This window comes from Protopterus annectens, chromosome 6.part0 (genome assembly GCF_019279795.1).
Source record: "Protopterus annectens isolate FY-2018-M chromosome 6.part0, PAN1.0, whole genome shotgun sequence".
Lineage (NCBI taxonomy): Eukaryota > Metazoa > Chordata > Ceratodontiformes > Protopteridae > Protopterus > Protopterus annectens.
The window spans coordinates 525660070-525685807 of record NC_056737.1 but is presented as its reverse complement, the minus strand read 5'-3'; the positions used below and the strand labels follow the sequence as shown (position 1 = coordinate 525685807).

The following is a 25738-nucleotide window of genomic DNA, read 5'->3' as shown; positions in this document are numbered from 1 at the left end:
CAAGCAAGGGAGTTTCCCCACACCACCATATCCATTTCACACTATCTGTATGGATTTCATAGAATTGAACAAATGTGAAAATAAAAAGTATTGTCTTGTCATTATAGATATGTTTTCCAGGTGGGTGGAAGCCTTTCCAACCAAAAATCCGGATGCAGCTACAGTGGCAAAAGTACTTGTCAAGGAAATTATTCTTAGGTCTGGCATTCTGGAAAGAATCTACAGTGACAATGGTACACATTTTGTAAATCAAACCTTACAGCAGTTAAGTAAGCATTTTGGTATTTCTTTAAAAAATCATTGTGCATACCATCCACAGTCTGCAGGGCTGGTCGAAAGGCATAATGGTATATTAAAAAGCAAATTGAGAAAATTAATAGCTGAGACAGGAAAACTTGGTTGTACTGTTTACCCCTGACACTGTTGAGCATGAGAACTGTCCCTACAGCAAAAGGATTGACTCCTTTTGAAAAACTGTTTGGAAGAGCTTATTATACACCCCAGTGGAAACTTCTCATGTCATCAGACCAGGAAGCTGATTTTATACTAGCTGAATATATGAAAAAGTTGTTGAGTTCTAAACATCTGTTGCAGTCAAATTCTGTTTCAGATAAAAAACAAACCAAAACATCGGAAGTGGCAGTGACGCCAGGAGACTGGGTATGGATTAAAATCGTGAAGCAAAAGAACTGGGCATTGCCAAGGTGGGAAGGTCCCTACCAGGTGTTTCTTTCAACACCTACTGCAGTCAAAATAGCAGAATGAGCTTCGTGGATACACCTGATGCACTGCAAGCTGGTAAAGAACTTTGAATTGGACAAAGATCTTACCTCTCCATCGGGACCCTAAGCACAAAGTCTGGCTACAAAGGGGAGTCAGATCAATAGGACTGATCCGTCTCAAACCCAGTGAAGAAACCATCTGTGCTGAAGGTCCTATTATGGCAGAGAGTAAGATCATGTGTCCAAAATAAGATGATGGAATCCAGTAAGATCTAAATACACCTACTTGGAAGAACCGGAGAAAACAGAAATGCAGAACAACCGTTTCCACAAAAATATTACATGACCATCCTGTTGACTGTACTGGTGACAATAATCTTTTTATTGTGGCCATTTCTTTTCTCAGCCACACAAGTAGAACTAAATAAGCATGCAGAGTGGCACCCGAACTTTAATACTTACCAGGCAATTAAATATGTGTATGCTGAAACCTTCAATGTTTTGAATTGCTGGATTTGCACGGCTTTACCAACAGCATATGGGGGGCTACTGTTAACTGCCGTTCCCCCTAGGGGCTAACAACACCTGGGAAAACTTAATTCATGATACATCAGATGTCACATCAAAAGATAAGGTAGTATTGCACTTGTCTATTCGAGAGAAAGGAACTGTGTGTTTTTATAAGAATGATACAGTCAAGGTGGGTTGGAGCTACTGCAATGTAACTGTTCCCTATAGATGCTACACTAAATCCGATAACATAAAATTCTATTGCAACACGAGCTATGATTCATTTGTTAAACTGATGCACAGGACAATTGAAGAAGTAAAACTTAATGCTGATCTCTACAAACAACTGTCTATAATCGACAGAAAAATGTTTCATGCAGAGCAAGGGTATAGTAAAGTTTGTTTAATGGAAGCATATAAGAGGGTAGAGAGGAGATGAAAGGATATTTTCCGGCTGATTTGAGTTGATTCTATACAGGTGTATCTAGGGTAATGGTAGCAATTGTTGTCCTACTACTAAGTTCTAAGTTACTACTAAAGTGGAAGATTGTTACTTTATATGCGGAAGAAATGTATATAAATGGCTACCCGAGAATTGGTCCGGCAGTTGTTTTTTGGGATACCTGGTTCCGGCCATACGACACACACACGACAGTTTTACCTTAAGGGAAGATTTGGAATGTCCGAGAAATCAAGATGCCTGTCAATCCAGTGGGACAAATCAATGCACTCTAGAAATACCATCATGACTTAGGCCCTGGAAATAACAAAGGACTATCACACATGGATCTGCGTGATACTGTCATATCATGGGCAGGCGTATTACCAGCATATGGAGCAACAAAATCAATCTGGGAACTGAAAAAATTGTCTAAGCTTCTCAAAATAATGAGTAATGCAACCTTTTCTGCCCTAGAATTGGTAATCGATGAACTGACTGCCATGAGAACAGTGGTATTTCAAAATCGCATGGCTCTTGACTTCACCCTAGCGGTGAGAGGAGGTACATGTCCTTTAATCCAGGAGGAATGCTGTTCATATATTCCTGACCACAAACACAAGACAGACAACTATCTTGAGGTAATCCAGCAGGTGTCAGCCATGACCAAACCAGGACCAAATCCATTGATGGACTTTTTCCAAAAATTGTTTGGGGGGTGGGGCAGTATCCTGATGAACATTTTGATTGCCATCTGTGTAGGGATAGCTCTACTGATGTTGTGTGGGTGCTGCTGCATCCCCTGCATAAAAGGACTAATCAAAAATTTTGTAGACATTTCAGTTTCGGAAACCTTATACCAAGATGCAGAACTCGAAGAGTTACTGAAAAATTGAAAATGCTTTCATGGTTTTAAACTAAATGACTCTCTTAACTGAAAATCCTGAGTAGGAAGAGGTTAATGGAAGAAAAAAATGTTTATGCTTGTTTTGAAAGTAGAATAAAAGTATTAAAAGGGGGGAAATGTTAGGAAAATGCATAATAGCAATGTGCATGCTTAGTCCATTAAAGGCTTAAAAGGGTTAATACATTTATTCTGTTCATACTGCATGAATCTGCACAGCTATTAGAAACTTAATAAAAGACACTTTATTCTGCTTATGCAATGAAAATATGTGCAGCTACCGGAAACTTAATAAGAGACATTCTATTTCTGCTTATGCCATGAGAAAATGTGCAGCTGCTAGAAGTCTTGATAAAGAAAACAATAGATGTTTGAAAGCTTAAATTATAGTCAGCACTACTTGTACCAAAGCTAGAAATGTACCTTGAATCTAGACAAAATGTATCGCATGTATTAGAATTGTACAATGGAAGAATTGAAGAGACAAGGTGGGCTAAAATAAGCCCAAGGCCAGGTTGTTTTTCTCAAATGTTTTTGCAAGACAGCAATAATCTGACCATGTCAGCAATAAGCCTGGTAACATTTTCTGTGTAGCATACAGAAAACTGTGTCCAACTACGTCAGCAGTAGATTAGAAACATTTTCTATGTGACATGAAGAGAACTGTATAAGAATAATATACTGACCACCAGAAAGTTAGACAAACCTTGTACCTACATGCTTTGTCTCCTTGCTGCAAGTAATAAAGGGTGCCTTGCTTGAACCTAACGTGTATTGATCTTTGAAGCTTTTCCTTTTACAGAATTCAAAATAATTTAAGTTACAAAAGACCAAACTCAAATAATTCTGAAATAATACTGCTTATAAACATGAAAAGGAAATATAAACCATAAGCAATACACCAAATGTAAATAAACAATGTTTGGGGGGAATGACTTATAACCCCTAAATGAATAACCCATTGTGTTACAGAGGTAGTATCATCACTGCATATCTGGAGTACCAAGGCAAGCAGTTTAAGAAATGCATGGGTAGACAGATCTTAACAAAACATAGTGTTACATTACCCCCCGCAATAGGTTTTTCCTATAATTAAGGCAAGAGCCATAGCAAATAAGGAACTAAAGACATATATGCTGCTGGGATTTTGATATGCTAAATATAGGAGTACACTGAGCAATGGTCATGCTAGCAAAGTTAATAAAGTTCAGACATTGAAGAAAATCCAAAAATGAAATCTCAGACCAGTACTGAGGCATAAAGATATCCATAGTATATAATGGTACATACATTACACATATGTGCAAAAGACAATATTTTATCCATTTAATGGCATTATGAGTATACTGTCTTAATATGTTTTGTGTGTTTATTTCTTATATTACTCTTGGAGCTGGAACACCAAGTTATTTTTCAATCATATCTCAAAGAATACACTAGAGTGAAGCACACCAAGAAATATGTTTAAATTTGAAGTTTGCATTCAAAATGTACCAATATACTTACAACTATTACATATATGATAAATCTCGAGGGGTATTGTCTGTTATAGCTATTAGGACACACTTAGGGGTGTTGAGAGGTAAGTCTAATTTCTAGCATGCACATACAACGTATCTTACCACTCTTAATGGGCATCTGTACTCTAGTTACTTATTTACTTTTGTACTTATACTGTATATTTAGTAAATTATGCATGAATTTTATGTTCTGCAATATATGTTACTGTACAAAAAGTTCTTCTACTCATTTTAATAATCGGTTATTGTGTAACTAATAACTTTTTTAACCTTACAGAAGTTAGACATGAAATACACAGGAGAATCATTTAAAATGCACCTTTGTGAAATTGCTGTATGCTACTGTATAATTCTGATTGTAAATGTTGTCTTGCAATCTTTTTCACAAATTGCATTCAGGCTCCGACTTGCAGAAATTTACTGTCATAGTACAGTTCACTGTGGTCTATTGAAAACCTAAGTTCAAGTGTTAAATTCCAGCAGAATTATAGGTAATTGAAACTAATGTTTAAAAAGTATATTGTTCCTATTAACTTAATGATTTATACAGTTATGCCATTTTATATATGTGGACTTTTGATATGAAATGTCCATGGTGATCATTTTAGATCCTCTTCTGTCTATCATATGCTGTTGTGCAATATTAATTGTAAATGTTTCACATCCATTTTCATAAAACACATTTTGTATCTCAACTGCACACATTCAGTCAAGGAGGTGGTATTCTGTAGATGGTATGTTGAAAACCTAAGCTCATAATGTTCAGCATGGCAGTTATGGATATTTGTTTAATTATGTATTATATTAGTTCTTTTCATACTTTGCCAGCTTTCTAGGTGACCATGTGTATAGTTTCTCTGGTAAGAGTTTTCTAATTCTGGTCTCGCCCCCATCACAAGTTTTTTTTTTTTTTTTTGTTAAATATATATGAAAGATAATTGCAGTGTCTTCTTCCTTTGCAGGTCAGTGTTGATAGTGAGAGAAAAGTATGACTACCAGAATGATTTTGACATCTGGAATGCAGGAAATGTATCTGTGATTGAAAAACTATGTGAAGCTGGCCTGCACTAGTTTTCACCCAGGTCTATTGAATAGGTAACTAGCAATCCTCTTACTCAATGTTTTTTGGTCATTTCATAATTTTATTTGTAAGTTCCTAAACTTGTCACTGTGCAGTAATTCTCCTTTCATTGTTTACAATGGAAAATTATTTGAATAGCAGCATTATATTTGTATTCAGTTTAATTGTGAAGTAGAGCTTTGAAATGTCTGGATCATAACATTGATAGGTTCTTACCTGTTGATGGATAGTATGGTGTAAGTGGATCTCCATCTGACATATAAAGTGTCCCTCTTTGTACTCCAGTACCAGGTAACCACCAATCTTCAGGGTACACAGCCACCTGAGTGCCAAGGGCATAATCCACTGGGTCAGAGTATAGTATCAAAGCAGTGCAGTTAAATTTCTCTGCATTTTCTGCCTATAGAATAGAAGTATTACAAAACACATATTGTAAAAATAATCTTTTTGCACACAGAACTAATGCAACTGAATGTTCTCCAAACAATGATTGCCAAAACCTCACACAGATGCTTTATTATGTTGAGCAATGTTACATTAAGTGCTATTTTTAGATAATTAAAACAGCATCTGAAGGTATAGGGATAACCCAGTTATGATAAACATTAACAAAAAACAGATTATCTGCTTTTAAAGAACATAATTAAAATATGGCTGTATCTTTTTATTAATCAAGGCAACCAGGGGTGTTCAGTAGACACAAGTGACATTTCCTATCTGTGTCTTTTCATCGTGACTTAATTTATATTAGAAAGAATAAATATCCAACTTGCCACATGCTCAGTTATTGAGAAGTGAAGTCTATTGCCTTATAGTTCCTGTTTTGTTACAACACCAATTCATACCCTGGAAGTTCATATAAACACATTACTCTAGTTCAGCTTGTATTGTGGATATTTCTTTTTGCTCTATTCTGAGATATTAAAGTGGAAAATGGCCTTTAGATAAACTGGTAACATAATTACTTCAACAAAATTTGCCAAAGTTCTTCAATATGATCTGCAGAAATACACGCTCAGTATAGAAGGCCTTCCTTTTAATATCAATTAATGTAGCATCAAGAGACTTTACAAAAAGGACATAAACATTTCTTCAAAATAAATAGTCTGATCATAAAAATAATGCTTTCATTAAATATCTAACTACTGAAAACAGCAGAAAAAAGAATTTGTGTTTTATTAACAAAATATTGTCAGAGCAAATTGTAAATCTAAAATATATCCTTTATTGTAAATATAAAAAATATAGAGTAACTTAAACTTCAAAGTATGCCTTCCCACATTATAAAACTTACTGTACAGGAGTTTACACAATAGCAGCCAGCAACCACTCAGAAAAAGCCAGTTGGGAGTTAGGTGGAAAAATTCTTCAACTAGTGTACATTTACCAAAGTCCGAAATTTTTATTCTGCATCCTATGTAATTCTAAGTGATGTACATTGTTCCAGGGAGATCATATACTACTTTGAACCTTTTGAAACATTTAAATAAGCCATCTCAGACAATTTAAAAAGGTATAGAAATTCCACAAGCTTAACCTTCCACAGAAAATGCACAATATCAATCCAAATAATCAACACCTATGGTCAGCCATGGCAAACATTGATCCACAGAGGATCAAAAAATGTAAAAAACATATATATTTTTTTTTACATTGGGCAAGTCTCCTTCACCCCACGCACCCTTGCTAATAATATAGAGGATTATTATTTGGTCTCAGATCGTAACTTCCTTATTATATGTTCAAAACATGGATGCCAAGAAATTCACCCCCTTGAGAGTGAAGCTAGAGAGGTGATTATTGGCATCCATGTTGAGAACACACAATTTCAGGCTACAGTCAGAGATCCAATATTAATTGTTTGTGGTCTGAGGAAATTCATTTTCTCCATGTAGTACTCATTGCAGAAAAAAAAGAACAAAGTGTTTTGTTGGCTTTTAAAGCCAGTAAAGCACTTAGTGAGTGTTGTCAAACATACAGCTAGATACATCAGAGAATAATTGTGGAATAAAGTCATGGGCAGACTGTAGAAATAGACTGCAGGCCAAAAAGAAGCTGTGTTGACTTCCGCCTCTGTCATTTGCTAGCTGGCACTGTCAGCTCTTGGTGTGAGACCTGATCTTAAGCATTTGGAGGGGTGCTTAACATTGGTTATACCCTGGTCACATGCTATTGAAGCACTTAATTGGGTTGCCCCCCCCGCGATATCAGAGAATAATCATAGTGCTCCATGTACTATAGACATATACACACACACACACACACACACACACACACACACACACATATACCGAATCTAAGATTGCACTATAGTAGAGGGAAAGGGCATATTCCTCAATCACGACTGTACTGCAATCCCATACTGAAAAGCTGGTTATTTTCTCTCAGCTGATTTCTTAACAGCTGTACATGCTTTTCTACACATTGACAAAATGCAGTGCACTTGACAATTTTATAGCAGAAAAGAATTAAATGGCAGGAAACCATGAATTATTCAAGCAGACCATGAATTATCATCATATACCATTTTTTACAGGTCACTCAGAGTTGACTTATACCTAGTCGATATGGCAGTGCTTGATTAAGCTTGTTTAAAATGTCTATCCCTGAAAGGCATTACCAGGGAGCTTGCACCAGATTGGAGTGCCTAATACTAAAAATAATGGAAACTACATAGTGTGTTATGGCAATCAAAGTTAGTAGGCCACTTACCCCTTGCTTTGCCTTCATGCACCTCTACTGTTATAAAATAAAATTATCCCTTGTCACTTTTAGACATCTAACATCATGAACAAAAGCAAAATATTTTTTGAGAATTATTAGTTCAGTCATCACTCATTCTGCCAGTTCCATCCTCTTGTGAATTAATTGTGTGTCAGCAGACTTCCACTTATGTTTGAACATCTACTGATTTTATCAGGATTTTCCAGCACCATTTCACTTCTTTCATTACTGTTATCAAATCCAAATGTACAATAGAAAAACGAAAAAACGTCCAGGGTAAAGTGCCTCTCCAAGAGACAAACAGCAAATGAACAAAAGACAAAAAGATGCACACCACGACAATTGAAGCTAACCTTTTTATTCCACAAGTAAGCGCTTTCACATCCGTTAGAACGTTTCATCAGACTTTAAAACACAAGTAATAAAAACTTCTTAAATAATAGCTCAAAACTATTAAACCAATGAAATTGCTCTCTGAGTTAAGACCTTCATTAATGTTTTAAAGGTACAAAGACAAAATAATCAAAATCCCTCATTTATACTCCACATAAAATGTAAAATGTAGGTGTGATATATATATACTTATGTCCGAATAACTTCAAACTCTGCAACTGAAAATAAAATATTATAAAAAATACTATTCTGAAAAACTTTTGTTTTAAAAAATATATATAAAAAAAATATATATATATAACATTTTATTCTAAAAAAACTTTGTTTTACAGAATATATATAATTCTATAAAACACATTTCTTATATGACAATGCATACTTCCAGTTAATCATTTATCATTTTATTAGTGAGCCAAGGGGTAATCCGCTAAAAATGGTTTTAGAGAAATGCTCTCATTCAAATCATGACCCTTATCTGCCTGTAACTTGATTATCCATCTGTCTTCCTGTTTCTCTGTATAAGTCTTAATATTACCTAATCTCACTGTTCTATGTATTGTTTCTAATACCATAAATGTGAATCTATGACTAGTACCATGCTGTATTATGTGTTTTGCTAAGGCATTTCTTTCATCCAACTTGTTGATGGCATATAAGTGTTCTCTGATTCTTTCTCTGTGTCCTCTTGGTTTTCACCCATATAAAAATCGGTGCATTTCTGACACACTGCTAAATACACCAAACCCCTAGACTTACAATCTGTATAATGATTGAAAGTATAGCTTTGTGCTGTATCCGGGTGGGTAAAGGTGTTACAGTTGGCTATATAGGCACACTGATTACAACTACAGCATGAGAAAGTACCCTTCCTTACTGAATTTGTTACTTTCTGTTTACTATGTGTTTCATAACAAAGTAGTCTCTTGAGTGGTTTTGCATTTTTATAGCACATCCTCGGCCTTTCTCCCACAATCTCTTTTATCTTTTCATCTAATAATAGGATATTCCAATTCTTATTAATTACTTCTAAACCTTTCTTGTTATTGTTAGTGTAAGGGATCACCACTCTATGCACCTGACCTTGAGCTTTGTTATCTGGGGGTATTGACGTCACTCTATTTCTTTTAATGTAGGGTTTTCCTGCCACTACTCTATCTAAACCATGTATAGTCTCTAGATCTTGTGAATGATAACCTTTTCCTACAAACTCCTTTCTCATCCCTTGAAGTGTCCCCTGTAAAGTCTCATTATTTACAATAACCAGAATTTAAAACAAAAACACAATGAAACATTCTGGATATCAGTGGCACATGCAACACAAGGTCTAGAACTTTTTTCAGATCCTTGTTCTTAATATTTGAAATGTTATTGTCATCAGATAGGGTCATGGCAGTACCAGTGTAGTGGAGATACAACTGATCTTACCACTCGTATATCAAGGAATAGTAAACCTCCAGTGCTGAGCAGTATTTTTCCCCTTTCCAATAATATTTTATATGCCTAGTCTATGTGGCAAAGCTTGGTCTGGTTTGTAAAACTGACTGCAACTTCGGCTTGTTACCTAGTATCACTCCAGGGAGATTCTTGATGTATATAATCTCACCCACTCTGTCTGGTATGGTCTGCACGTCTTGTCCTGTGTCTTTTACATACTCACTAAAGCATACATTTCCCCTATAGTACATTTTTGATGCAATGTTCAACTCAGGAACATCCCAAAATATCAAATTGCAAATACAAAATGTAAGGGTTGCTATGACCAACACTAGAAAATTAAACTAAATATGGGAACTACAAGGCTCGTCTCCGACTTGACATCACCCATACTAATAAATATAGTTTTCAGAACAATGGCAGTACTTCCTTACCAAGGTATTGCACTTAGATCACTAGTAATGACTATTATGTCTTACTTGTCCCTTCTGTCTCACCCAGCTGAATTGTCAAGGCATCTCTTGAATGATCTGTTATCAAATACAGTGCATCCATTTGAAGTGTATCTTTCAAAATGCCATGTACAACTTAAAGGCCTCAGAAAATCCAAACTAGAAAAATCTCTAGTTTAAACCACTTAAGCTACTCCTTACAGATTACAATTTCCATTCAATTCAATTCCATTCATTCCATTCCATTCCACTCAATATCTTACAGGTCCCTAAGAAGTAATCTTTGCCTAGCATCTGATCCCATAAATTATCCTTAATTTTCAATCTACTTCACCTTTCTGTATCAAACAGCTCAACAAATATCTGCTTCAAGGGCATATAATCTCTGCTGTAAGATTAACAATATCTACAGGATCAGAGTTTTTCTCTGTCCATGCATCCCCTATCTCTGGAATCTACTCCCTTTGCATATTAAGTACTCATAACAATTTTCGACATAGGGGAGCATTCAAACAATTATATGTGAACTAAGAAATGCCAAATGTTACTGAAAAATGTATAACTCTATCTAAAAAAACACACTTCAAAAGTAATGCAACACTGAGCAATGAAGTGCTATTTTATACATTTAAACTATATACAATAATGCAATTGATTTAAAGAAGAGAGAAAGAAACACTGAAGACAAGAAGAGAAACGTTTTCAGACCTTGTAATAAAATGGGATCAGAGTGGATTAAGGGAGCTAATTAATACATTTTAAGAAATCAAATTATTCGGGTCTATATTGCAAGCTCAAAAGCCCTAATAACCAAATACAAAAACGCCGACACATATTCCGTGAACCTTGAATACACTGAATGCACTAAACCACGAAATTCCAAAGCTCGAACCGTCATACTTGTCCCACCCCACCACCCGCTACATACTACCTACTTAAACAAACTAAACAAACACATACATACACCAACCAAAACCCTACTTCTAACCCTAAACTAAACCCTACTTCTAACCCTACATTACATCTTGCATATACCACCACTATTCACTTACCTTAACCCGCACCTTAACCCTAAGGTCCGTAACTATCACACATTTACCTTAACAAGTTATACCCAAACAAAATAAATAATCCACACACATACACGTAACAAAACCCTGCATCTAACCCTACACTAAATCTCACATACATTACCATCTATGCACTTACCTTAACCTGCACCCTAACCCTAAAGTCTGTAACTATCACACACTTACCTTACGAAGCTATATCACGGAAGGGCCAACCATGACGATTCGACGTTTCAGATTTCATGCTTCAGGATGATCGATGTTTACGTGGTTCGAAGGAGATGTGTCAGCATTTATGTATTCAGTTAAGTGCGTCTTTGAGGATGTAATAGGGAACCAATTATTCATGCAAAGTATACCATTGTACAGTACACAACTGTGGAAAAGTCTAGCAAGGGCACAGACACACAGCCACTACACCTCATTCACAGTGATCAAAACCATCCCAAAATGGTCAGAAAATGATTGTGGGGGTCAAGTGTAATGTGATTTGCACAACTTTTAACTCTGCCTAATATACATGCTCAACAGTTTGCCAATGATCCAGACTGGAAGGAAAATCAGGAGACTTCCTCCAGTAAGTAATGGCTGTTTTAGCATTTCAAAAGGAGGAAGAGGATGACTGCTTTGGCCCAAGAATTTCTAGGGAGACTGAAAAAGGACAAATCATTTTTTTTTTGTTTTTTTGTTGTGACAAGCAAAAGCCAGTCAGGGAGCATACTGCAAATATGAGATTTTCTCAGGCATCTGCATATGCTCTAGATTAGCATGTTTTTTGTTTATGTAGTTTGTATTTAAGCATGCTGTATGACATATTAGTTCTTTGATAACCAGAGAAGCTGTGTAGGAGCTCTGGCTTCAGTAGCTACATCTTTCATTGTCCTTGTATCATTAAATAACTTTGACTTGATTTTAAGTTCCCTCTAAAAGCTTTTTTTCTAGGTGTCAGCTAAGCTTATGGTGAATTTTGGGTTCCTATTGGAACATCGAATTTTTAATTGTTCTAGTCAGTAAAGGTCAACCTTTAATGATCGAACAATTGAAAATTTGAATTCTTTAAAATCAACACTAAAAAAAAAGAAAAAAGAAAAAGTAAAGGGTGTAGGCAGGGTGGCAAGCCCCTATGCACCCCCCACACCCCACGCTACTTAAATATACCAACTCTGAGATCACGCTACAGTGTAGGAAAGGGAAATCTTCCCTTTCCACACCATAGTGCATTAACGTGCAATAGTGGAGTTGGTATATTTAAGTAGCGGGGGGGGTGCAGGGGGGCGTGCCCCCCCTGCTATAACCCGTCAGGGAACTTTTTTTTAATTTCGAAGTTATGGAACTTCGATCATTATGGTGATGACCATATGGTATTCAAAGTTCCGTGACTTTGATTTTGTAATAGGTAACTGTGAATTTTTGGGCAGATCTCTGTTTGTGATGGGTTGTCCATAGTCTGAGTGGGGCATTCATGTTTCACAACATTCCATATCCATGAACAGCAGCAGATACTTCATCACTTTATCTATACATTAAATCAGAATAATATTGCATTATGTGACAATATTGTATTAGCTGTCTGTAAGTGTTGTCAAATATTCCTTCATGTCACTTTACCTATACATTAAATCAGAATAATATTGCATTGTGTGACAATATTGTTTTAGCTGTCTGCAAGTGCTGTCAAATATTCATTCATGCCAAAGAGAAAGCCAGTAGTTTCCAAGCCTTGAGATTCACATGGTTAATATTAGCCATGCAAGTCCTTAACATTATCCACTAAAGTCATACTTTTTGAGGTTGTACTATGAAATGACGACAATGAGCTAAAAGGATAAAAAAATGTTCACAATCAAGAATGAAAAAAGAAATCAGTTTTAATTGTTATTTTTTTTTTTTTTTTTTTTGTTGCAGAGGTGCAACCCCCCCACACACACACACACACTTAAAATGATATATAAGTGTACATACACACAGCCCTCCTTTCCCCAAATGCAGTCAGACTCATTCACCTATTCATCCATACACACACACACACACACACACACACACACACACACACACACACACATTCAAATGACATCACTAATCCCTCTGCATAGACTCACACACACACACATATATACAATCTCCCACCAGTACCTTTCCCCAGACTCCTTGGCACTTAACCTTAATGCAGTTTCACCCACTGAAAGTAATGGGTGAATATGGACTTTGTCTTGTTCATTAACACTGTAATTTGAGCTGCCTTACTTAGCCAAAGAACTCTTTGAATCACTTGGAAGTGTAAAAGGCCTTAACACTGCTATTTGTGGAGGTAGAGCCCATTACTATATAGGCCCAGAATGTCTCATTAGCATTTGCAGCAGACCACAGTGACAGCCCACCTCAATACTGCATGTCCTTATGGTACAGCATTGTGATAGGGCTGTATCTGTAGTAGAAATGGCTACCATAAGCAATAAAATGGGCTCTACCACTTGCAATAACTTTTCTGAATCTCCTCCATGTTGTGCCATAAGTGGAAACAACATTATGCAAGTAATAGACCAGATATGGCTTATAGCTAAATTATAAATTGATCCTTTTATAAGGACAGGGCAAAAATATTGATAATAAGAAAGAGCTGGACAACTACTGACATTTTTTATTCCTCAACTTTTGGTCAAGATAAATGAAAAATAGTATTTCTACAATAAAATAGATACAAGCTGACTTGGAGGATGGTTTCTCCATTAAACAAGGAACAGAGCCTTAGCCTTAGGCAAAAAGTCACACTATAAAGATTAACTGTTGTGAACTTTCTCTACCAGTGTAATTTTTTTTGACATTGCGATTTATTCCATTCTACTGCATAGACTGAAGAATGTGCAAATTTATCTGTGAGGGAGATGTTATTTTTAAATGTCTGAAAACACAGATATTCAGATGGTTTATTGCTATAGCTTTTCCAGCTTTTGTGAGCACTGGGTTAGGTTAAGGTGTGCACTGCATGTTCTGTTCTTTTCAATATATATCATTTGTAAATTATTAAACTGGGGAAGTTTAATGTTCTGGCATTAAAGTATCACTGAACTCTAACATACTTTATAGCATGTACTGGCCTTGATGCAATAACAGCAATGACAACATCAAAAAACAGTTGCTCCAAAACCAAGATGGAATAAAATAGGAACGGGCAACAATATAAGTCCTATATATCAAAATATGGCTTGAGCACTGCTGCAGTTCCTCTGCTGCTAAGAAGCTCATGGACAAGACTTATTAAACAGCTTCCTTGCAGTTTGCTCATGGTGAAATTCCTTGAATGTCAGTAGCACTTAAAAATACTAAAGGAATAATGCTGAATGCGGCCTCTTACAGGAAATCATTGCCAGTGTGGTTTCTGTATGTGTGTATCTGGAATGACACAATTTTTGAGAGACTTTCCCTTTGAGTTGGAGCAACCATGGAGTTGGTATATAACATCTTTGCCTTTGGGGCTTGTCTATACTGGCAAATCTCTGCTCTCCTGTATTAACAAAATTAGTGCACCTTTTGAATAATCATTCAGATTATGTGCTCAGACAACTTCCCAGTTGCTAAAAGCACATCAATGATATTTAGAAGTGATTTTAACTTCTTTCAGAAATATTACATCTACTTGAAGGCATAAAATACAGCAGTCAGTGTCTTTTGACTGGTAAGTTGACAGTTATTGCATTTAGTATTAAATAATTCATAACAAATAAATTATTACATTTGTACTGTGTTGCACCAAAGTACTGCACAGAAAAAGTAAACTCTGAAGAGTAAGTTTGATTTAACAGTAAATGAAAACATGTGACAACGATGAGTGGCAACTGCTAATTTTCTCTAGTATGGATGAAGTACTAAGCTATACATAACAGTCTCAGAATCTGCATTGGCATAAAGGTGGGGCAGTGTTGCTACCCTTCCTACCCCACATTGGCAAAACAGCTAGGAAGAAAAATGTTGCTGGATTTATTTATTTTATTTGCATTTGCATTTGTGTTTATTTGTTTTCCAGGTTGGAGCATCGATCTCCATGGATCTTTTTAAAGACCCAAACCAGGAGTAGTAGAAGGACGAGGGAATCAAACCTCCTTCTGGGGAATGCTAAACATGTCAGGGACTAACATCACATTTATATCAGTAAGCAGGACACTCCACACAAATCATTCAAAGTAGATATGATTGGCTTAGCCAAAGTTTTATTGTTTAGTAGGTCTTCTCAGGACCAGCATCATTCCTTGTAAGTGCACACTCAGTGTCAGGGCATGAGGGATCAGGCATGCTGCTCGTGTTAACAGGATGGGTTTGAACTGCACTGCATATCTGTCTATAGTGCAGACCAAAAATACAATCCTAAAATCAGGCTTCCTAGGTTAGGTGAACAGGCAGTTCTTATTGTTCCTTGGCATTATTGCCACCTTAGTCTGGACTTTGTGGAGAACACTTGCTTGCCGAGACTGTTGTGTATTTTCTAGGTCTGCTCATAACTCTTCAACTGCCTTGTTGTGTATCAGGCTTTTTTCCTAGGACACTGTCAACTTGCTCAGTCAGCAAAGATTTCATAATGTCTACAGAACAATCATTTCAGCTTCTGGTGCAGCATGCAGGGAGTTTTGTGAGTTCTACTTGAGTTGATATATAGATATATATATATATATATATATATATATATATGTATGTGTATGTGGAAGTCAGGCATTTGTTTGATATATGTTTAATCGACTATAGTTAGTCAACGAATGCAGATAGTAAACAATTGCACTAAATCAACCATCCCTGTATAGGGGAATATTCCCTTCCCCAAGAAATTGTGCAAACTTAGACTTGGTATATATAATTAACAGGGGGTGCATAGGGGCTTGCACCCCTGCAAAAAATGATTTTTTTTTGTTTGTTTGAAATTGTCATGAGCCAAGGTTCTTTCTCTGCACATGTCATAATGCTTCTGCATTTGCATTTGTCAACCATTTGTGGTTGATGATGTTCTTGCCATTGGCCTTACTGATCTGTCAACTAAAGTAAATATACCTATATATATATATATATATATATATATATATATATATATATAGATTCACTATATAATCTCGAAGTACTGAAATGTCGAATTTCAGTATTTCGAGACTGAATAGTCGAAAACCCACATACACAAAAACCCACAATCATGAATACCACAACGCGACCATTCACACACACACACAAACCAGGAAATAATCACACACACATACACCGACCTAACTAAACAAACATAGCAACACACAGAAACACACCTACCCTACCTATAAGCAGGGGACCCCCCTACTTATATATTCTAACTCTGAGGTCGCACTAAACACATAAACACACAAAAAACACCACCCCACACACACACACACACACACACACACACTAAAATCCCTACCCAATATCCTCAAACACACAACACTTACCTGAAACCCCAGATAAACCCATAAACCGTACCACATGTAACGAACGCAACACCACAATAGCCGCGGTGTCGACATTTGTGGATTCGACACTTACGCATTCAGCATAGTGTAGTTTCGAGTAACTGCACTTTCCACTATTCAGTCTCGACGTACTGAAATTCGAGATTTCAGTACGTTGAGATTGTCTAGTGTATCTACATATATATATATATATATATATATATATATATATACATCTATATGGGTCTACTATACATGATCAAAATTGCAAAAAGCCAAAACTCATATGGTCGAGACCATATGTTCGACTTCCGCAATTTCGAACATGTAAAAAAGAAAAATACACAGCATTAACACACTTTCTTATTGTTAGCAGGGAGGCTATGCCCCCCACTCCACCGTAACTTTAATATACCAACTCCGAGATAGCACTACAGTGTGGAAATGGAAATATTTCCATTCTGCACTGCACGGAGATGTCCATTACACATGGCTGGGATTCCAAAAGTCGAACATATGGTCTCGGCCATATGGGTTTCGACTTTGTGGCATTTTGACCATGTGTAGGGGACCTATATATATATATATATATATATATATATATATATATATATATATATATATATATCTATATATATATATATATATATATATATATATATGTGTGTGTATGTGTGTCTATACACACACACACACACACACACATATATATATGTATAAATATATATGTATATATATATATATATATATATATATATATATTGTTTTTTTATTTTTTTTTTTTACCTAGAGAGAGAGAGAGTGTGTGTGTGTGTGTGTGTGTGTGTGTGTGTGTGTGTGTGTGTGTGTGTGTGTGTGTGTGTCTGAAAACTTGACATACGTTACTATGCCATTTCTGAAGCAAAGCCTTCTTTCATATGTAAGGGCACTGTGTTTCTCTGTAGTAGAATTGGCCAGGTCATGATCCAACCAGACTTTGCACTCTAGAAAGAAATTTTGCCACTACAGTTTCCATTTTAAAGATAAAGAGCTATTATACCCAGAAACTGGTTTCAGGGATCATTAGGGCCACTTCTAGAACTACTGGGGAGGATGACTAAAGTGAAAGGGATTTGTGGTCTTTGAGAAAGACAATTGCATTGTTCCCTTCTAGTCTATCTCTGAGGGCCCCCTAAGCATGATTTACTTTTACACTATATATTCTCTGTATTCCCTACCTTTTCCTGTACTGCTTGGCTCAATACACTGTTGATATCTATTGTGACATGGCTGTCAGCAGTCTGTGTGCTATGAAATTAAATGGCTGATTCCAAATGCATTATCTTAGTTGTCAAAACATTAAATGAGAGAATGACAAGAATGAACTGGAAGAGAAGTCATATGTAATCCCTGGTGAAGACTGTTACAGTTATGTGGCTAAATTCATTTTTTTGGCTCCTGTTTCTACATTGGGCTATATTTAGTATTAACAGTCTGATGTTGCATAGGATTCAACTAATTAGAACATTTTATGTGGCAAAGCTATTTATAAATGATAGTTATGTCTAATATGCCTTCTGTATTACTAAACTGCATTTTACTGTGGTTGGTGTATAACGTGATTGCTTCTTACTAAAGTACTTATTTATATATCTCTAGTTTACTAGCAAAGTAATTACCTACTATAGTTATGTTAACTTCTGTTAACTCTGTAATTTGCATTGCTTGCTTCTGCCATAAATATTGATGAAACATTTGCTGCATCTTTCTTACATGTTTATATATTTCTAATTTGTATTTTGTATTTGTACTTTTTCTGGAGTTTTTCTCCACAGGCCTCCAGTGAAAAAGGACCTGTGTCCAGTTGGACTTTCTTGGTTAACAAATGTAAAATAAAATAAATAAAATGATATTACGGAAATGTGTCCCATGCCCTTAAAATGCACATATACTTGTAGTTTATCAAGTACAGTTTCATCATATTTTAAAATTAGTTTAAAATTCAGTTTGTCATATAGATGCATTTTCTGCATGGTGTTCATATACTTCAAACCTACATGCTTTCATATAAATTCAAACCTCTCTGAAACAGATACTTTATTTTGTCTAAAGGCTAAGGCATTCTTTCATCAATCATGCAAAGAAAAGGAATATCTGATTTACTCTAACCTCAAATGTAATTCAACACATTCTTATGTCAAAGACAAAACATGAAAACTAGAGATTTGAAGTTCAGATGTAACAGCTAAGAAATCATAAGTAGCTTTGCCATCAAACTGATCAATAAACTGAGACAAATACATGAATGCTTAAGAACACATTTGAACTATTTTAGCACATTATTTCAACTCCTCAGACTTCTGTTTGGTGGTGGTGCTGCGGTAGCGTTGTCGCCTCACAGTCAGACGCTGTCCGGTTCGATTCTCAGCTAGAGTGTCTTCTGCATGGAGGCATGCGCAAATGGGCCTTCCTTCGTTGAAGGTTGTGCATCAGGGCTGGTAACTCGGTATGTAAAAATCAACTACCAATCATTAGCGGACCGGAGTTCCGCTGTGGCGACCCCTAACCGGGAAAAGCCGAAAGACACAAACATTTCAACTCTTCAGAGCTGAAATGCAGTCTTGACTTCTCAGCAGTTACAGCATTATGGAAATTTCAGGCAAATAGTATAACCTTTTGAAGATACATAGTTGTATGCAAATATAGCTTAATAGGCTGTACTCTGGTTCAGTTTTTGGCTGTTTATGTATTTTCCAGGTACCCAGTTTGTCCCACTTTTCAAAGACATCTGGCAGGCTGATTGATGGTAGTAGCTGTTCACAGGGTCACCATAAGTGCCACATGCAACTTGTGAGCATGGATGGATAGATAGCTTATTATACAATGACCCCCCCATTAATATTCCAAAATGTGCATGCTGATTGGTCAGCATGCACATTGTAAATCAGAGTTATAGTAATGGAAAAAGGTCCGGTCGCCCGGATTTTTTCCATTAGCATAACTCTTTTTTTTTGTTTTACAGCAACGGAGAACGCAAGATCTCCGTTGCTGGTTACAACCTGTCTCGCCATGTTAAATGAGTTTAACATGGTGAGACAGCTTTTAAGAAAAGCAATGGAGCATCTCCATTGCTTTTTTTAAAGTTGTCTCGCTATGTTAAACCCATTTAACATAGCGAGACACTTTAAAAAGCAATAGAGATCTTGCTTTCTCCATTGCTTTTTTCAAAACTGTCTCGCAATGTTAAATGGGTTCAACCTAGCGAGACAGCTTTAAAAAAAGCAATGGAGATTCTCCGTTGCTTTTTATAAAGCTGTCTTGCTATGTTAAACTCATTTAACAGAGAGAGACAGGCTGCAAAAAGCAATGGAGGTCTTGCTTTCTCCGTTGCTTTTGCCCACAGTTCTGATGTACTGCATAAATATACGCATGTGCAGTACATCAGAACTGCCGCAGAATACCCAGACAGCTGTGGAGGGGGCAGCAAGGAGGCATTATACAATGCCATTATTTAAGAAAAGTAATTATTTTTTTTCTTAAATAATGCCATTGTATAATAGCAATAACCCACTTCTGGGTGTGGGTAATGCTGGATTTACCCACGGGTTGGCTTTGTTTGGCCACTCGGGCTTCGCTCTCGTGACTAAACCACACCAACCATGGGTAAATCCAGCATTACCCACACTCAGGCGTGGGTTATTGCTATAATATGGCATAACATTTTTCAGTTATGTGTTTATTATATACAACAGCAGACCATATTTATGGAATCCAATATAAACACGGTAGTTGATGTTTTTTCAAGGTGGTGGACAGACTTGTAGCAGCATAAGGTGTGTCTGATAGTGATACTAGCTAAGACAACATAGATCAGTGTAGTGACCAAGAAAATCTAATTTTTTTTAGAGCAGTGGCAGTCCCAGATCATAAGTCAATGATTTAATGATGGGCTGTAGTATAACCTGTGTCATGAAGAAAGCAGATTGTGGCAGGCCCTCCCTCGGCCTTTCACTCTCTGTGTAAGAATTTATAGCCTTCATTACAAATCCAGCAGACTGACTGTTGTAAGTTTAAGTAAAATTCAATGCACACATGATCAGCTCCTGTGTTGTTCATGCTAATGCTACGAATGGCACATGAAGCTCAGATGGTTGTGCATTCTATTTCTACAGCTGGTACATGAATTCACTTTCCTGTATGGATACTAGCTCAGCATAAGAGGGGACACTCTGCAGTCCTGCGGTGTTATCAATCAGATGAAACATTAAAGCGAAGTATCATCTGCTTAATTTGGTGGAAGTGCATAACAATATGAAGGATGTCTGTACTTAAAGCAGAGGCTCTTTAGTTATTAATTTACATATGTACATTATTTACATGTCTCTGTTATCAACCGTCCTTTAACATATTTACATTATTTAAATGCATATTTATATATATTTTTATTTACATAACTACATGTAAAATTAGTTTCAGTAATCAAACCATTGTACTCTTTTCTACAGCCATCTTCTTATTCTTTTAATAATATCCAGTTCTAACTACTTATGTAATAAACATTGTTCTGTTTTTGCTTTCTAGATGTGAACTAGCACATGAAAGAAAAAAATACTCAGATTCCCCTTAAAGCTACATTATTCATTTCTTCATAATACCCATACAAAATCATATTTATATTCAATGTCAATACCCAAGTTGAAATGCTCTTTACTATGACCCTTTCACACAACCTCGTCACTCTGTTGCATTCCAGTAATGCATGTCCCAAAGTTGTCCCTATGCCACATTTACTGCATAACTTTTCCTCTCTTACATTATACAGCATTGAACCTTTATCTTGCAATTTGTTTACCATTAGTGGGAACAGGAAATCTTGAAGCTTTTTTTTGTGCTGTGTATTGCCTTTTTATGTCATCACTTATTTTTTACCAGGTGATCACTATGGTAGTAAACAAACATTCCCTCATACCATAACCCTCTTATTTACTCATACCTCCTCCACTTTTTCCCCATCATTACTTTCTTTTGGTACGTCTCCCTGTCCTTGTTACCTCAACCTTTTATTCTCTTCACCAATGTAATTTTTTCCAGAATCCCCCATACTTATTATACATTATTCTTGCCCCTATACTTACCTTTTAATACCCAAAATAAATGTAATGGTATCTTTTTCTTCATCATGATCAACCCCTTTCTCCCATTCTACATCAGGTCAGACTGTTACAATAACTTATCTCTCTCAGTTCTCTACCACTCTTCAACATTCTTCAACAGTCATACCTGAATGTTGCAGGTCTTTTCTCGTGTCAGCCTTGTTTCCTCTTACCTTCTTTGTGACTCTCCCTACAAGTTATAAATCTTGTTGTTAGGATAAGATGAGACCACCAAAAATGGAAAAAAATGCAACATCTCAGTATCCCTTTTTATTGGATGAATAAACATACCCAAGATATATCCTAACTTTCCCAAAAATAAACAAATTTATTAGATATTCCATCTTTATAAAAGATAATCTAAAATATGTTTATAATGCCATAATACTTCTTAATTCTGAAATAACCTTTTCTTATTGTTCAAAGATTATATTTACTTACTATATCATATTTCCGATACATTAATCTCCTGTTTTAAAAATACATACCATCTATCATAATAATTTTCTCACAAACATTTATTTTTTCATTATTTAACAGTATTTGTCATTATTGATGACACTTCTAACTCCTATATTACTTCTTTCATCCAGAGTCTGTAGTTTGCTACTTAAATTAAATAATCTGCATAAGCCACTAATAAAGGAATTGTCGCTTCTTTATTCATGATATACATCACCCCCCCCCCCAAAAAAAAAAGAAAACTCAGATTACATTACAAGATACTGAGGAAGCTAAAGACTGAACAAAAATGCCTAAAATAGCAAAATGGTAAACTCTTGTACTGTAAATATCCGTGCAGTAAGGCAAGTGCCCCTACATCCCCAATGCGAGAGGCAACCCCCACATCCTGAACTTAAATATACCAACTTCACATTTGTAGAAATATGAAGAAGAAAGAAATCTATCTGAATGAACCACTGTTAAGTATATACTTAAACATGACACCATCAGGTATTTATTATGGAAAACAATGATTAGTGTTGTGTTCCTCTGTGACTTGTAAAATGGGGACTTGACATTTGAGGAATTTCATCATGGCCACTTGTTGGTGTGCCCATACATCCCCATTCTTTTATTTTTTCAGTGATAGTATCACCAGCAGCATTTACAACCAAACTACATAAAACCATACTCATTGGACATCCCCTGTCATAATGGCTTTAAAACCCCTATCACATTATCTTCACAATTTATGGATGATTTACATTACTAAATGTTTTTGATATATCACATTTTATCAATCTTGTACCCTCTCCTTGTTTAAATATGCTTTTCATAATTTCTCTACTATCCACATAGCCTTACTTTGCATATCTTGTATTCCTTCTACCAGCATTCTTTCCAAAAATAACCAACTAATTTCTGATATACCTTCATTACCAGTCTATAATGGGCTCCAATTTTAATTCCTTTCAATCCCCACACCCTTTTTGAATAACAGCCTTGCCATCCATCAGTAACTTCTCTTTCATTCTTGAGTCTTCCATTCATTTAATCCATTTGAAATTCTTCTTCTTTCTTTTTATGATATACTATTATAAAATGTAACTGACACGACCATTTCTATTCAATGAATTTTCATTTACTGCTTAAATACCTCAGTGAATTCTACCAATGTAATATTTTTATTAATATCGTATTCATATAATTTACTTTTACCTTTTCTCCGTTGCATTAACTTCCTATCACTAATATATAGCCAAGTAATTTGCCATACTGTTTCTTTGTTTCATCCTGCTTATGAACCCTTTTTACTTCTTCATGCCTTATTCTTTTAAATCTCTTTTCTTCATTAACAGTCTTTTGCTTATACAATAGGTTTTTTATATTCTTTTCATTGTCTTCAAATATCTGTCATTCTCCATTATTAATTTTAAACACAGCTTCAACTGTTTCACTAATGCATTAAACTTTTACATGGTTGTTTCAGATTCTCAAATAATAATATATAACCTTTTCTATCTTCTTCTTCTTCTTTTGGCTTTTCCCAGTTAGGGGTTGCCACAGCGGATCACCTGTCCGCTCATGATTGGCAGTAGAGTTTTACGGTGTTGAGTTGCCAGCCCGGCGCCCAACCTTCCACGGAAGGCACACACGCACTCACTCACACCTAGGGCCAATTTAGAGTGTCCAATCCACCTACAGCATGTCTTTGGGATGTGGGAGGAAACTGGAGCACCCGAAGGAAACCCACGAGACCACAGGGAGGACATGCAGACTCTGCAAAGAAGGCACCCCAGCCGAGGATCGAACCGGAGAACCTCTTGTTGTGAGGTGATAACGCTAACCGCTGCACCACTGTGGCAGCCCTAAATATATAACCTTTTCTATATTTTTCTTTAAATTGTACCCAACATGTAGTCCATGAATCACAGCAAGGTCTCACAGTCAGATACTTTTGCCACAAAATACATCTTATCTCTTTTAACATTTCTTCATCTATATGTTCACTTGTCAATTTCTGCAAACCTTTTCCAACTTTTATTTCTTCTTTAAGCTCACCAGAATCTATCCAAATACTCAACTTTTGAGAAAAGCTTGTTATCATACTCATGTTCTGTTTTCCTAAGTGCTCTGACAACATTGCATGTTAAGTTTCAGTTTTTAAATTTACCCTGAAGTTTAAGTTCTTCCTCTAACACTCTTACCTTCCCCCACTGTAACATGCCTTTGCATTTCACACAACATATCATGTTTTTCTTTTATCTTTTCTTCTTTTACAATTAAATTTGCAACCATTATTATATTCACATTCATACCAACATACAGATGAATCATTTCAAGCATTATTTCTCTATTTTTCATGCTATTAGAGGAATATACAACAATCATTATGTACAATATGTTTAAGTTAAACCCCCTTATTGATACACACCCTGTTGTAACTATGTCATTATCAAATAATACCTTATTATGGTGCTTGAATAACAACCATGATAGAGCATGTTTTGTACCAATATTATATACTAAATTATTTCCTCATAACCCTTGAACTTTTCTTGTGTCTTTCTATTCAATCATTGTGTCCAATAAAGAGATCACATTTGTACTTAAATGTGCACACCATTTTACAACACGTTTTTCTCCTGTCAGTTTCATTACTGCTCACATTTACTGAAAATAGCACAAATTCAAAACTTTGCTTTTTTCCGTGGCAATTGACTCTTCTTACTTTCATTCTTACTGCAATCTAATCTTTTTTTTCTAGATTGTCTTATAGATTTCCATATCCTTCTTTTCTTTCAATTCCTCAGTCTTATTCTCACTTCGCAACACATCAGATTTATTTTATGTAGATGCATTTAAAACATCCTCCTTCTGTGTATTTCTTCTCTTGTTTTGCTGTGCTTCAGTAACATTACGGTTATCCTGTACCCCTCCATTTTCCCTCTTTTATTTTCATCAACAGTGGCATTCTGATTTTCATTATTTCACTATTTCCAGCATGTCTTTCTTCAGATGTATTACAGTCGAACCAAAGTTGAACCTGTTGATATTTTCTACATTCTACTTTGCATTATCTTATACCATTTATTTTCTCTCCACATGGCTGACATCTATGTTCATCACACTCACTGATTAAATGTGATACGTTCCTTCAAAAATAGCATGCTTTTGACTGACTCTTACTTTAAAACCTCCTCTGGAGCCATTGACATATATTTCACATAGCAAATGCTCAATTTTATTTTAGATATTTGTAGTAAAATATCACTCTCCTATACCCCAGTCTAAATATTTGCCACCCATTTTCATTTTAATACTGCAAATGTCTAGTTGTGATTTCAGAAACAAATAAATATCACTTTCTTCCAGAATGTCCATTCTGAACTGAATATTTTATTGTCAAATGCAATTTCTGTACCATAACAACGTATACATAACCCAATGAACCTGCTGCATATCAATAAATCAAATC

At 35.8% G+C, this 25738-nt stretch overlaps 1 protein-coding gene across 1 annotated transcript in view; it reads right to left on the bottom strand.

Annotated features, from left to right (window-relative positions):
• LOC122804411 (putative N-acetylated-alpha-linked acidic dipeptidase) overlaps nucleotides 1-25738 on the bottom strand; it is a 2922358-nt gene that overhangs the window by 2273579 nt on the left and 623041 nt on the right. Inside the window, exon 4 of the mRNA XM_044074242.1 lies at nucleotides 5393-5576. Coding sequence (XP_043930177.1) covers nucleotides 5393-5576 — 184 coding nt within the window. The remainder of the gene's footprint in view (nucleotides 1-5392; nucleotides 5577-25738) is intronic.